This window comes from Trematomus bernacchii, unplaced genomic scaffold (assembly GCF_902827165.1).
Source record: "Trematomus bernacchii unplaced genomic scaffold, fTreBer1.1, whole genome shotgun sequence".
Lineage (NCBI taxonomy): Eukaryota > Metazoa > Chordata > Actinopteri > Perciformes > Nototheniidae > Trematomus > Trematomus bernacchii.
The window spans coordinates 922913-936696 of NW_022987685.1; the positions used below are offsets into that span (position 1 = coordinate 922913).

At 41.5% G+C, this 13784-nt stretch overlaps 1 protein-coding gene across 1 annotated transcript; it reads left to right on the forward strand.

Annotated features, from left to right (window-relative positions):
• Positions 1-150: 150 nt before the first annotated feature.
• si:dkey-183c6.8 (protein O-GlcNAcase) lies at positions 151-12803 on the forward strand. The gene is made up of 17 exons (XM_034136741.1): positions 151-340; positions 2307-2358; positions 5252-5349; positions 5900-6030; positions 6125-6296; positions 6384-6482; positions 6849-7118; positions 8235-8321; positions 8456-8886; positions 8964-9138; positions 9489-9545; positions 9910-9995; positions 10155-10259; positions 10602-10693; positions 10793-10982; positions 12000-12159; positions 12624-12803. The coding sequence occupies exons 1-17, from the start codon at positions 301-303 to the stop codon at positions 12758-12760; spliced, it is 2382 nt and encodes a 793-aa protein (XP_033992632.1). The 5' UTR covers positions 151-300; the 3' UTR covers positions 12761-12803.
• Positions 12804-13784: the final 981 nt, after the last annotated feature.

Genomic DNA, 13784 nt, shown 5'->3' on the forward strand with positions numbered 1-13784 from the left:
CGTATGATAGTCTATTATAATTCTAGCCTACATAAATGCACCAAAAACGATTTGTTTGCAAAAGGTTGCTTTTGTCATGTACTAGAAAGCAGGATCTTCCGCTGAGCGCCTGAACGCAGCACGCGAACACCAGCGTTGTCGAGAGGAGGAGAGAGGAGAGGGGAGAGAGGGAGGCATATCAAGGAGAAGCATGAAGTATATCCCCGATATCTAAACTCACAGAGGGGGAGAGCATCTCGTCCTCCCTCGCTCTTTAGGGGCCGACTGGAAGCGGAGGGAGGCAGCGAGGCGGAGGACAGCATGGAGGAGAAGAAGCAGTTTCTTTGTGGGGTGGTGGAAGGTAGGAGCGGCCGACTTCATCACTGACCTGTCAGATCATGTGATTATGTTGTATTACCTTGGGGACATGCATTTGAATAGACCACCGCTTGACCTACAGTACATTTTAGGATTGTTTTGTCCCTTACTGAAGGAGAAGGGGGCGCAGTTGTAATAATATGTGGATGTAATGGTCGTTATGAGATGATGTGGTGGAGATCAGCCAGGCGCGAAGTGGAGATCAAAGAGCAGGAGAAGGGAAAAGGATTCAGTAATGTCTGGTTCCTGGGCTGCAGCCTGAGGAGTGAAATCGCTCTGGATTAATGGCAGGTATTAATGAAGATGAATGATGCAATACTAGTGAAGGTGAAGATGATCATTGAGATTATAATAATGACTGGGATGATCTTGTTGGGATGAAATGACATCAGTTGTGATGATGGAGATGGTGTGCCACAAGCTTACAGTGGTGATGAGACAATGAAAGAAAACAGTGAAGAAGAGGTCCATTTCGGAGCATCAATCAAACAAATGCAACGATATGGACATAATAATGTTAAGGAAGGAATAACAACAACACTGACCTTGTTGATGTTAATAACATTAATACAAATTGATCTGGAAAGTAAGAAATTAATGATTATTGCAAAAGAGACAGATGTTTGTTGTAACACCTGTCCCTTCTCACCTCACAACCACTGCACAAAATGATGAATTTATGCTGCAAAAATGTATCTAATGATATGCTGCAAGTATATACCCTGAAAATAAAACATGAACATTGCTTTTTGGCTAAAACATCTAAATGATAATGATCCAGAATCCTGGAAAGGTGATACATTTGTGATACTTGATCACTTGATACCTGATCTGTTCATGATTTCTCTGTGTCATTTATGAGTCGTCATAAGAATGCACAATTATTAAAGTATACTCAAGGTTAACATGTCTTACTATTTATAGTTGTGTAATGATACCATACTAAGTTCAAGAAGGTGAAACCAGCAATTGTTGGCATTTGTGTTTGTTTAACATGACTTAAACAATTATTGATTACTATATGTTTTATTCACACCACTCTCCAAAGACTCAAATTGCTAACTCTACCAATCTCTGCTAATCCAGTTTCACACAGCCTGTTGGGATTTGTTTATTTGGAAATTTAAATTGCATTGATCAAGGACACGCTCAAGGAAACACACACACACACACCTTATTACTTATTCCTGTAGTCCCGCACACCTTTGTTTCTCAGTCCCTCGTGGTGGCATCCAACAGAGTTAATTATCAGGTCTGCTGGCTTTTTGTATTAATGGGGAGCAGTCTGCAGGACACAGGAGACATGTCGGTGGATTGGATTTATTTCCTACTATGACCCACTTTCTGTGCACAGTTAAATACATGCAGTCTTATAAAAAACACAAAGCTGGGAGAGGGACACTGGAGACGCTCCCATTTCTAAAAATAGAAAATGTGATGGAGAGTGTAGCTGGAGATGAATTATGCCTCTGCCAAACACAGAGAGGATGTGACCAAAGAAAGCACTGGAGCAACTTACTTGGTTGTATGTCCCATACATTCAGTACTGAAGCGGTGTCAACCAGCTGATAACAGTGTGTGATTCATTGCAAAGAGCTTGGAACAAAACAATGATCGAGCCATAGAACAAACCGATATGGTGCATTGAATATAAATAGTGTGCAGTGAATAAGTGGCAAAATAGTTGCTTCAAAATATGAAACTGCTCACAACAAGATCTTGAGTAACCCGGTCATGAGAGATTGCTTTTGAGTTTTCAAATGTCTTTTTGTTGTTCTCATAAGCAAAGTAGAATCTAGCTCCATCCCCATATCTCTTACATTCACACCAAAACGGTCTACATGGATTGGTAAGAGGAAAGACATGTGTTTTCGATTTCTAGCTGAGCTTGCTTTTTAATTCTTGCAGCAAATATATATTGACATTCATGACCTCTATTTTTCCTCTAGGTTTCTATGGGAGGCCTTGGACTATGGATCAGAGGAAGGTTCTCTTCCAATGGTGAGTCTCATTAAAGCAGCATGCAAACTGTAATGAACCTGCATGTTCTGTATTACTCAGAATTACAGTTCACCACGTCAGAGGGGAGTCGTTTGATCTTCACATGAACAGTGTGAGCTCAGGTGCTACTGACCTGACGCCTGTGGGCTAAATCCAGTTGCACGCCTCTACATCATGCCAGGCACACCTGAGAGAAACCACTGACGCAGAATGACTCTGTAGCAAAGGGCAGACTCATCGTCAGGCCGGAGGCTCAGCCATGGACGACAGGAGGGGGAGAGGGAGGGGGTTTGTTTTGTTGGAAGAGGATCAAAGAGGGGATGCACATCATTTGGTTATATAGATATTATTCAGCTGAGTTAGCAGTGTGGCTGCAGGGACGGCAGTCAGTCCATCCACCACTTTGATTCAAACTGAAATATCTCAACTACTGAATGGACTTACATAATAGACACTCCCTGATGATGAGTCCTAAAGACATTTATGTTCCCCTGGCCTTTCCTCTAGTGACGACAACATGTTAGCATTTGTGATACATTATTTCTCACACATTCATGTTCCCCTCAAGATGAATCTCGTTGGTGATCGTTTAACACTGCCTCATGTCTGAAGGTTTATATCATTTATCGGGCAAAATTCTATATAGTACAGCAAATTTGACAAATTCATCCATAATGTTAGAGTTAAATAGTGTTAAAGTTTTGATGAGCATGGGTCTAACGATCAAACCTACCGATTGACTGGTAAGGAAACTCTGCTGCCCTGTAAAGAAGGATGAATGAATGGTTAGAAAATAGTTTTTCAGCATATTGCCATCAATTGGAAAGATATAATGCTAATATAGAATGTTTATGTCCTTTTAGTCTTTACACAGGGAATATTTGCGGTGACTTTGGGTCTATATTTAGCAACCACATATTGTTCCGTGCTGAGACCTTCACACCAGGGAGCCGCAGGGAGCATTCTGTTTGTGTGGAGTGATACCAGGGAAGTGCCACAATAGGCTCTCCTCTGCAGGCAGCAGAACAACATAGACATTGCAAACAAAAGCAATTTAAAACAGATACAAACAGCATCCACGCAACATTTGTCGCTTTGAATCGTGACTGAACCAAACACAGGCAGCTCCTTATTGAGACTGCCACAGTTTCATCAAGTCACAAAGACTCACACACTCTTTCAGCATTAATCAGCTTGCAGTGATTCAACAGTGAGCTGCTGTAGAATACTACATTCAAAACAATCAAATTGCTATTCAAGGCATCGGTACACCATTCAAAGGATGTGTAGCTGCAACAATTGGTTAACTAATCGATTTGTCAATAAAGACAGAAAATGTATCGCCAAGTATTTTGATAATTGATTCATTGTTAAAGAGTTTTCTTGCAAAATTGTCAAAAAATTCAGTTTAAATGCCGTATTTATTTAATGTACTGATATTTTAAACTATTCAAACAAATACACTGGAGCGTGGAGGCTTTTAAAAAAGGCCTCAAAACCCATCTTTTCAAAAGAGCCTTTGCCTAGACCCCTTTTACCATCCTTTTATCTTTATTTTTATTTATTTATTTTTTATTGCTTTCTATTAATTCTACCGTGTTGTGTCATGTCTATTTATACTGTTCCTGCTCACTGCCTGTAGCACTTCGGGATTTGAATTCAAATATGAAGTGCTTTATAAATGGAACCCATTATTATTATTATTACTGGGATGGACAAGTCTCAACATTGTATAGACAGAACATTTATTACAAAAACCTACTGTAGGAAATACTTTTAGATCAATTGTTTATGAAAATGCTAATTGCATTCCAACAAGAGTCGTGGTATTCCCATTTCATGTGCATTTACATAAAGTACCCTCGTGCATACTTGTTAAGTAGGGAACCAATGAATTGTTGATGCCACACTGATCTGAAAAACAAGTTTAACAACATAAATCCCTGCTGGGAACTGTGACGCCATTTTGTAGTTCAACAGCCAATAGTGACTACCTCCCCAGAGATAAGATGTTCCCTCTGCAAACCAAATCATTATAGCACACTCTTGTTATTGTTGTTATGATAAACTGAATAATACTGTAACAAAAATATAACATTATATTGGCTTTTGTCATCAGGATGAATTTATTTCTTTCCGTGTGGGCTCCAAGTTTATTTATAGATCGGCTCTTTTTAGATTTAAGTGCGGGGTGCAGGCACAATTCAAACAGAGAGTGTTGCATAAGTTTGGCAGATTAAAGCTGGGCCTGGGTGTACAGTATGGAAGTGTGTGTATGCATGTGTGTGTCTGATTGTGTGTTTGAAGGAGGTAGGTTGCAGCTTTGTGGAGGCGACTTACAGACCATCTGTCCAGGAAATTCAAGCGGGGAGAGAGTGAGAACATATTCCACCCACAAATGACAGGGATGATGGGAGCTGGTCCAGAGAAAAGAGAGACATATTCATGTTGTTGTGTGTGAGATGCTGCTTTTGTTTCGATCCCAGTACTATGCTCTATCTATAATTCAGGAGATCATTTCCTGTAACAAAGGCAGCCCAACGATCAATACAGCAGATCTATTTTCTTCTGTCCAGAGATCATACAGTACATGACAGAGCAGAGGCTTCAAACTGAGGAAATGATGGATACAAATATATATGACAATTCCAAAGTGGTTAAATCTTTTTTAGCATTTTAAAAGTCATTTTCAGAATGACTACACAATTCTTGAGAACATTTCATAGACAGGATGTTGCACTTCTGACTGTGAATGAAACCAAAAACATATTTTCAGTGGTCGAAGTGAAAAGCAACAATCAATAGTACAGATGTATCAATGAAACGGCTCCAGCTCACCCTTCAGTAACATGTTTCCTCCCTCACATTTCCTTTGTTTGTGTTTCTGTGCCAGGATGCAGAGTTGGGGGTTGAACACCTACCTGTACGGCCCAAAGGATGACCTCAAACACAGACTACTGTGGAGGGAAGTCTACTCTCATGAGGAGGAGGGTAAGAGCATCCCATTCATTCTGCTATCGTCTGGAAAATGACATTTTGCAGCAGTCCATGTTGGATTTCGGATCTGGACCTGACTGAATTGCAGAGAAAGATACATTCACTTATTCTCACCACATTTTCTTTGTTGCACGTTATTTTAAAAGTTATGCACCAATGCATGCACACAGATACAAATATTTGGAGCCCTGGATCTGCACCAGAACTGCCTTAGGACATTATCTCTGCAAACAGGGTATTAAATCACGATGGATATATTTTTCATTAAAGTCCTAAAGGTATTAACAGCTTTAATGTTGCCGATTATATCATTTTCTTATTGTACTCTGGAAGACTGTGAGGCTTTAGTCTGGAACGTAGTACTTTAGAGTAAGCTGAATTCTCTTACAGATAATAAACATTACATTTGGCGTGAGGGTCTAGTTACTATTCTCAGATCCTGTTGTCAAAGTTAAAGCAAAGTTTAAACTCTGGTCACTGCGTCTTGATTCGTCTCAAATGTCCAATTCAAGATTTCTCTCCTCTGTCCCTCTCCTGCTCTCAGGTCAGTTGCGTATTCTCATAAAGGAGGCCCAGTCGAGAGGCGTAAAGTTTGTTTACGCCCTCTCCCCTGGTCAGGACATCGTCTTCTCTTCGTCCTGTGACCTGACACTGCTCAAACGCAAGCTGAGACAGGTATGTAATGTGACAAATCCAGAGAATACATACTACTCTACGAAATGCAACTTTGATATGATTTGCCCCTGTTTCTTTCCCCCTCTCTCTGAAGGTATCAGACCTGGGTTGCCAGGCTTTTGCCATCCTGTTTGATGACATCGACCATTCCTTGTGTCAGGCTGACAGCGAGGCCTTCTCTTCCTTTGCTCATGCTCAGGTCACTATAACCAATGAGATCTATCGCTTCCTGGGGGAACCGCCCGTCTTCCTATTCTGCCCCACAGGTAGGAGCGATGCACGTGAGCTCAAGTTTAAAGTATGTACAGAAACCTCTCAAATCTGATCCTACCTCTGTTCCTCTGTCCCTGCAGAGTACTGCGGTTCTCTGTGTTCTCCCAGTGTATCAAAGTCTCCCTACCTGCAGACTGTGGGAGAGGACCTGCTGCCGGACATAACAGTGATATGGACGGGTGAGACAAAACATACATCTATAATAACGGTGTTTGCGGTTTATTTATTTATTGGGTTTGTTATTTTCTCTTTTATTGCCTCTTTTATGTATTTGTTTATTTATTTATTTGTTGTTTTTATGTTTTTTTTATTTTTATTTTTTAATAACAAATGTATTTTGGATGGTGGATGTAAGAAGATAGTCTTTTATATTTGTCTTATCAAATATGACATATGACAGTAATAATTATATAATCTATTTATAATTGTTAATGTATATTATTTTTTTGTATTATTGTTTTACACATTCTAAATAAATCAAATCAAATCAAAAATAAGATTGTCTTCCACTTGTAAACATTTTCCTCTCACTCTCGCCCCCCCAGGCACTAAGGTCATCTCCAGGAAGCTGTCTGTAGACTGCCTGTCTGAGGTGGAGTCTGTCCTCCAGCGCCCCCCCCTCATCTGGGACAACCTGCACGCGAACGACTACGACTCCAGACGTCTCTTCCTGGGGCCTTTTAAGGGCAGAGAGCCTCAGCTGAGGAGCAACCTGAGAGGCCTGCTTCTCAACCCCAACTGCGAGTTTGAAGCCAACTACATCCCTCTCCACTCGCTGGGCAGCTGGTACAGATCTGGAAAGGAGGAGAGGAAAGGTGAGGGGATATGTGGAGGGAAGGATGGGGGCAGAAAAGGATTAATGAGAAGGAGGAAGGGGCAGCGATGAGACAGGAGATGTCTCAAGTTAATAAACTAATATTGTCTCTGCCAGACCTGAGCCATGTGCAGTTAGTCCCATTGCTTGGCAACTAAAACAATTTAGCCTGATGTTACGTAACAAATAAATTAACTTATAGGAATGAAAGCTCCATCTGTTGCCTAATAAAGTTACAATGACTCAATAAGCTTTTTATCCATCCACTTCCAGCAAGTGGATCTATTTACAGAAAAAGTGAATAGATAGCTCTAAGATGCATTTGTATTTTACCCCAAAAAGATATATTCCTTAGCGTATACTGTAAAACTGACATTTGTTTCTGATATATGGCTTTCACTTTACTGTGACAGTAACATACACAATAATCCCACCAAAGAAAGAAAGAGAAAGTGAGTTGGAAAGAAAACATGTAGGAGAGAAAACGACTGAAGCGTGTCCTTGTTCTGAAGACAAGCGAAGAAAGGTGGTGGTGGAGGAACAATTGTGTGGTGTGACGAAGGAGAAAATAAGAAGAGAGAACGGTCCCTTTGTGGAGGAGAAACCAGGCGGGGGGGGCTGCAGGAGAAATGGGTTCCAAGGGAGGAGATGAAACGAGAGATGAAGGGCCGGCTGAAGCCTGATGGATCCAGATTCAGAGTTAGGATCAGAGTTTAAATTGGACACGTAATTGTTGTGTTTTATGTCTTATTTCCAACAGATCAGTGACCAAATTGAGACATGACGTAACATTACAGTATTTCCAGCAGGAACATGTTGGCAAACAAATGTGAAAATCATCTTTTAGTGTTGGAAGAATCTCAAGTTAAAATATATTTCTGACAGTAGCTTCAACAGACGAGCAAACACAAGATACGCTGTTCTCTGAGGAAGTGCATCTTCTTCTATAGTCAAGAACAGATAAAGGAGAGCTATTTATGGGGAGCTTTGTCAAACAAAACATGTCCAACAGAAATGAATTGAACATCACAGACTGTGCAAAGGAATGTAAGAGGTTTTTATATAACTAACTAAGTATCCTCATATATATAATAACACAGTGTTATTTATGTTTTAGATGAAGAGTGTGAATACTGTCCTGATAGGGCGCTGTCTGCTGCACTACATGATTGGATGGAGGAACTCAACCAACCACTACAAGCAGGTAGATAACCATCATATGGGAATGTACCTGTATACAGTATGTATGTGTGTGTGTTGACATTTGATTGGATTTGAACCAATAAATGAACTGCATTATTCTAACCACAAACGCTCCTTTTTTCTGATTGATTTCAGGTCGGCAGAGCAGCCGAGCAGACCAGCGTTCCTCTGCTCAAACACCTCGCTGTAAAACTCCAGACCGATCCGACTGCCCCCCCACCCTCGTGGACAGGCTTCCTGTTTTCCCTCTGAACTCCAGCTCGCCTCCGTCCTCACCCACTAAGGTCAAGGTGGAGACAGAGGGGGAGAAGAAGAGATCAAACCAGCCCCAAGGACCCAGGCCTGGAGCACCCTCAGGGGGAGGCAGGGGGCAAAAGGCCCAGGGGTGGGGGCTTGGTGGTGGGAAGGGCCTCCTGAGTGAGTCCCAGGTGCGGCTGCTGGTGGGTCTTTATTACCTGCCCCACGAGTACGGCCTGTCGGGACAGAAACTGCTGCAGGACCTGAGCTGGCTGAAAGCAAACTGCCACCTGGTCAGTGCCAACAGCAAGAAGACAGCGCCTCAGAAGGTCAGTGTGTGTTCTGTGCAAATGTCCTGTTGAAATGTTCAATTGTGCATGATTATTAAAGGTCTTTTTGTCTTCAGATCGACGAGTGGCGTGGTCGGTCCTCTAGGGTCTTGTCCCTGTGTGAGGACATAGCACAGCTTCACTGCAGCGTGGTGGGGGGGGCCAACAGGGCGGTGCTCTATGACCTTTACCCCTACGTGTGGGACCTGAGGAACACAGCTCTGGTGGCTAAAGCCTTCATATGCTGGCTGGGTGAGTATCAAAAGAGGCAGGAAACTATGGGCATACATAATAACATGTGTTTTACATTATTTACTTCTATATACTGTGCAACATTGTACTAGCTTTGCTTTGATCTTAAATGCCATATGCTTAATGTTGGCCCTCGACCTATTTCAACCCTGTTAGTAGCATTAAGCATTAAGACTGACTTAACTGTACAATAACCAGTGCGATAATCAAACTATTTAATTCTTTAAATTGTGCATTTCTATTTATTAGATTGTGTTTTATATTGTAGTATTTAGGTTTAGGTTCATAATTAATATGCCATACTATACCACTGTATAATCTAACCCCTCCAACTCACCTCTCTCCCTCAGATGGGCGAGTGTTGAGTGACAGCTCCGCCTTGGGCACCTGGAAGAACTGCTTTCACTGTGAGTAGAGTAGATGACCATTAAGCCATATATGTCCACCCATCTTAAGAAATAGGTAAAGGTAGCATTTGATGCATAAATCATTATTTTCAACCCCGTATTTAATTATTATTTTTCAGCCATAGCAAATAATGGTGCAGTGATGACTAAGCAAACAGTTATGCTTCAAATATTAATGGCATGAGAATAAAAACGGGAAAAAAACGTTTATTCCAGCATCTCTTGAGGACATGCAGTGTTGTAAAATAATTACATTTTTATGCTGGCATGAATATTTAAAGCCGAGTTAAGTGTGCCATGTTTTCCGTATAAGTATTTCATTGGCACGTGATGTCACCTGACTATTATTTTGTGTCTGTGGTAGTGTGTGGGAAGACCCCAGGGGCGGACCTACTGGGAGTTGAATCAGAACCATGGGCGTTTAAAGGGGGCGTGTCTGGGGAGGTGCAGGTAGGGTGTGCTTGTATTATATTTCATTTTCCATATGTTTTTTGAATTAACCCTCTTGTTTTTATATTGTGCATGAGGCATGTTCATGTTTTAAATCATAAACAATATTAAGTATCTTATAACTGCCTAACATCTGCGGTTTTGTTTGTGTGCGTGTAGATGCTTCTCCCAATAGGCAGCAGCAATGAACTCTTCACTCATCCTCCTCCTCTTTTCCCCACCTCTCGTCTCTATAACATCAGGCCCTATCACGGCAAGGACAAGGTAGGAGAAGTTTCACACATAATGCCAGGATCACTCATAACAAAAGGTGTAAAAAGTCATGGAATATTTTGTTCAAGCTGAAAAAAGAATGAAAAATAAAGCAGGGGGGAAAAAGATTTGACCTCATTCATACACTCTGACTAAGTCATGGAAAGTCATGGAAGATTTATGGAATTTCTATCAGATCCAAAGTAGGATCCTTTTATGGAGAATCATTGCAAATGAAAGGAGACTAATTATTCAACCACCTGTAGATGTTTGGGTCATTGTCAACACATATGTCTGGGACAAGAACCACATCCATCTCTTAAGTGATTTTTTTGTTGTTGTGTGTGTGTGTAGTTGGAGTTGTATCGGATGGTGCGCCAACTCCACCTGAGGACTCAGGGTGTCCAAGAGTCCAGTGCTCTTCACCCAGATGTGATAGGAGACAGGTGTGTGGTTAAGAGAAAGAAAGAGTCTGTATTGCTTTGCACAATTAAGATTTACCATATTTGATACTCACATATGTTTCTGTCTCTTCCTTTCTACAGATGTCTCGGGCCGTGCCTGGTGTTGTCCCCGGAGTACTGCTTCATCCTGGAGGATGAGCTGGGTGTGTGTGGCTGTGTGTTGGGTATCTTGGATGTCCGCATGTTTGCCAAGCGGTGCCAGGCCAGCTGGATGCCGGCCATGAGGGACAAATACCCAACTAAAGGGGGCAACACACACCCCAACCCACAGGTGAATATTTGGAAGAGGAGATTCCTTAAACACCCTTTTTTTCAACCATTTTCTGTCAGTCTGAATGGCACAGGAGTGTTACAGACACACACAGGACACATTATGCACACAAATGTTTAGACATACCTGCAGTTAGACCATGTGGATGATCACTCAGTAAGAAAACATCCCACTGAGAAGAGGATGGCACACACAGGTAAACTAAACAAAATACATATATACAGTACATACACACACAAACAGGACTCAACTTATTCCTATTTTTGAGATACTAAGTCATTAATTTAAGACACTTAGTCAAATATGGACTAAGCAGCATGTTTGTTTAAATAAAAACATGCAAGTTGTTACATCCATCTTCTTTTTTTTTAAATATACACCAACTTTTGGACTATTTGCAGATTGCACAATTGCACTTTAGTAGTTTCTTTGCCAAAAATGGAAGGAGATTGGATTACAGCATTGCTGTTGTTTACTGTGAAAAACAGTTGAGTAATTTAGGCAAAGAGCCAAACAGTGACTGGTGACTCAGCCCGACATCTGTGGAAGACTTATCTACCCACTTCGTGCGTCACGGCACACACTGTGGATGAATATGATTCATACTGCAGCCACAGGTGTCTGAAGGTCATCAGCATGGCCTGTCTTTTATACTTTTCAGATAAACAAATAAATAGATTGCAAACAACAGGATTCCAATATCCACTTATGTGCGAGTATACTGCTTTTATTTATTTAGATATATATACTGTCGTCTGATAAATCATTTTGTTGTTGAGGGATAATTTCCATCTAATGACTTTTTAAAAGGTGCAATCGTATTGAATATTGCACATTAGTACCATCTAGTGGCAGCTGTTGGAAACTATAACACATAGAAGTACTCTTGCCACTACCCTCCTTCATCAAACAAGCACCAACAAGTAAAAAAGGCCAAAGATTCACGTTGAATCAGGCAATGTTAACTGCCATCAGCATCACATTGTGAGAACTGTGTTCCTGTTCTCCTCTGTGTAGGACTTGATCCAGCTGATGGAGGAGGACCAGGGGGAGTACCCCGAGTCCCTCCTCTTTCACTTCCCCTCTCAGCTGCGCCTGGACGCCCTGCCGGAGCTGGTGGACGTCAGCGTCAGCCGGACTCTGCTCACCGCCATGCTAACTGCTCTCAAGGCCAACGGTAAGACAGGACAGGGGGTCAGTCATTCTATGTGTGTGTGTTTGCTTTAATCATAGAAATGAACAGTTTTGCTTTACCTAAGACTTTTACACTTGATACTTCAAAAGTCTACGTTCTATGTTGATTCGAATAATGACATCTGAGTGTTTAGATTGGCTGTCTATAATGCAATTCTCTCCCCCTTCAGGTCACCCTTTCCCTTTCACAATAAAAGTCCCCGTATAATACCTATAATCCTTCCTCTATCATATCGCTAACATTGGGGTTTCTTTTTCTTTGAGATTCTAACGGTAGATGCTTTGGTCAGTAGACAGGCGGCTAGCTTATAAGAATCCTCAGTCTTTACTGGTACAATGTTTTATATGTATCACTTGAGTTATGTTATGTTAAGGCTTGTCTTTGTGTGCAGATGTAGATAAATACCTTCACGTATCTGCCTGCTTCTTCCTTCTGTGTGTGTGTAGGTTCTCAGGGTGTGTTCTGCGAGGTGCAGCCGACGGACCGTCAGAGGCTGGAGTTCTTGACCAAACTGGGCTTCCTGGAGATCCTCAGAGGAGAGGCCAGGAGCAGAGAGGGGGTGGTGCTGGGGAGGCTGCTCTGAACACACACACACACACACACACACACACACACACACACACACACACACACACACACACACACACACACACACACACACACACACACACACACACACACACACACACACACACACACACACACACAATGTAATACAATGTTACAACACAGTACATTCAGTACAGCATAGAGAAGGAAGGGTGTGTATTTCAATGTCAAGAGAAGGAAAAAAAGGGACAATCTTGGAGTCTGTGTGAGAGCGGTAATGGGGATGAATGGAGATTTTTGAAGGATTTACAAACTATAAAATAAGCTTTGAGTTTAAAACTTCAGCAGAGCATTGCTAATCTTCCACGTCCTGGCTACGGATTACAAGACTTAGTCAAGTTTGAAGGAAGTCAACGACAGGATAGTGTGAGAACTCTGGGAGCAGAGCAGCAGATCACAGCAGCTACAGCCTGCCCCTCTGTGGCACACATCATTAGCTCCTCCAGGATATTGGCTCAGTGATGGGTCTGTTTCTTAGGTTTGTTTGTTGGTAAAACTACTGGCCCCATGTTCTTGAAATTGAATGGAAGCGTGTACCATTGGCTAAGAAACCACTCATTAAATTGTAGGGCATGGGATGTCTGAATGATTTAAACAATCACCTATCGACTAGGAACATTTGTTGGAAAACTTGAAAAAAGCTATAAATGTCTATTTTTAACGCACTGAGCAATACAATTGAACACATCTTAATAATAATAATAATAATAATATTAATGCATTTATTTTATATAGGCTCTCAAGGTCGCCGTACAGACACATAAAAAACAAGATGCACAATACATAACACCAGCATAAGAGACATAAACAAGACAATGCAGTATATAAATCAATCGAATAATCAAATAAATAAAAACAGAGGATGTGTGATGGATAATGATCAGGGTGGATATGCGAGTGTGAAGAGATGTGTTTTGAGACGTGATGTGGTTAATGGAGGGGGTTCTGGTGATGATGCGGGCGGCAGAGTTCTGGACCAGTTGAAGTCTGTGGATGGA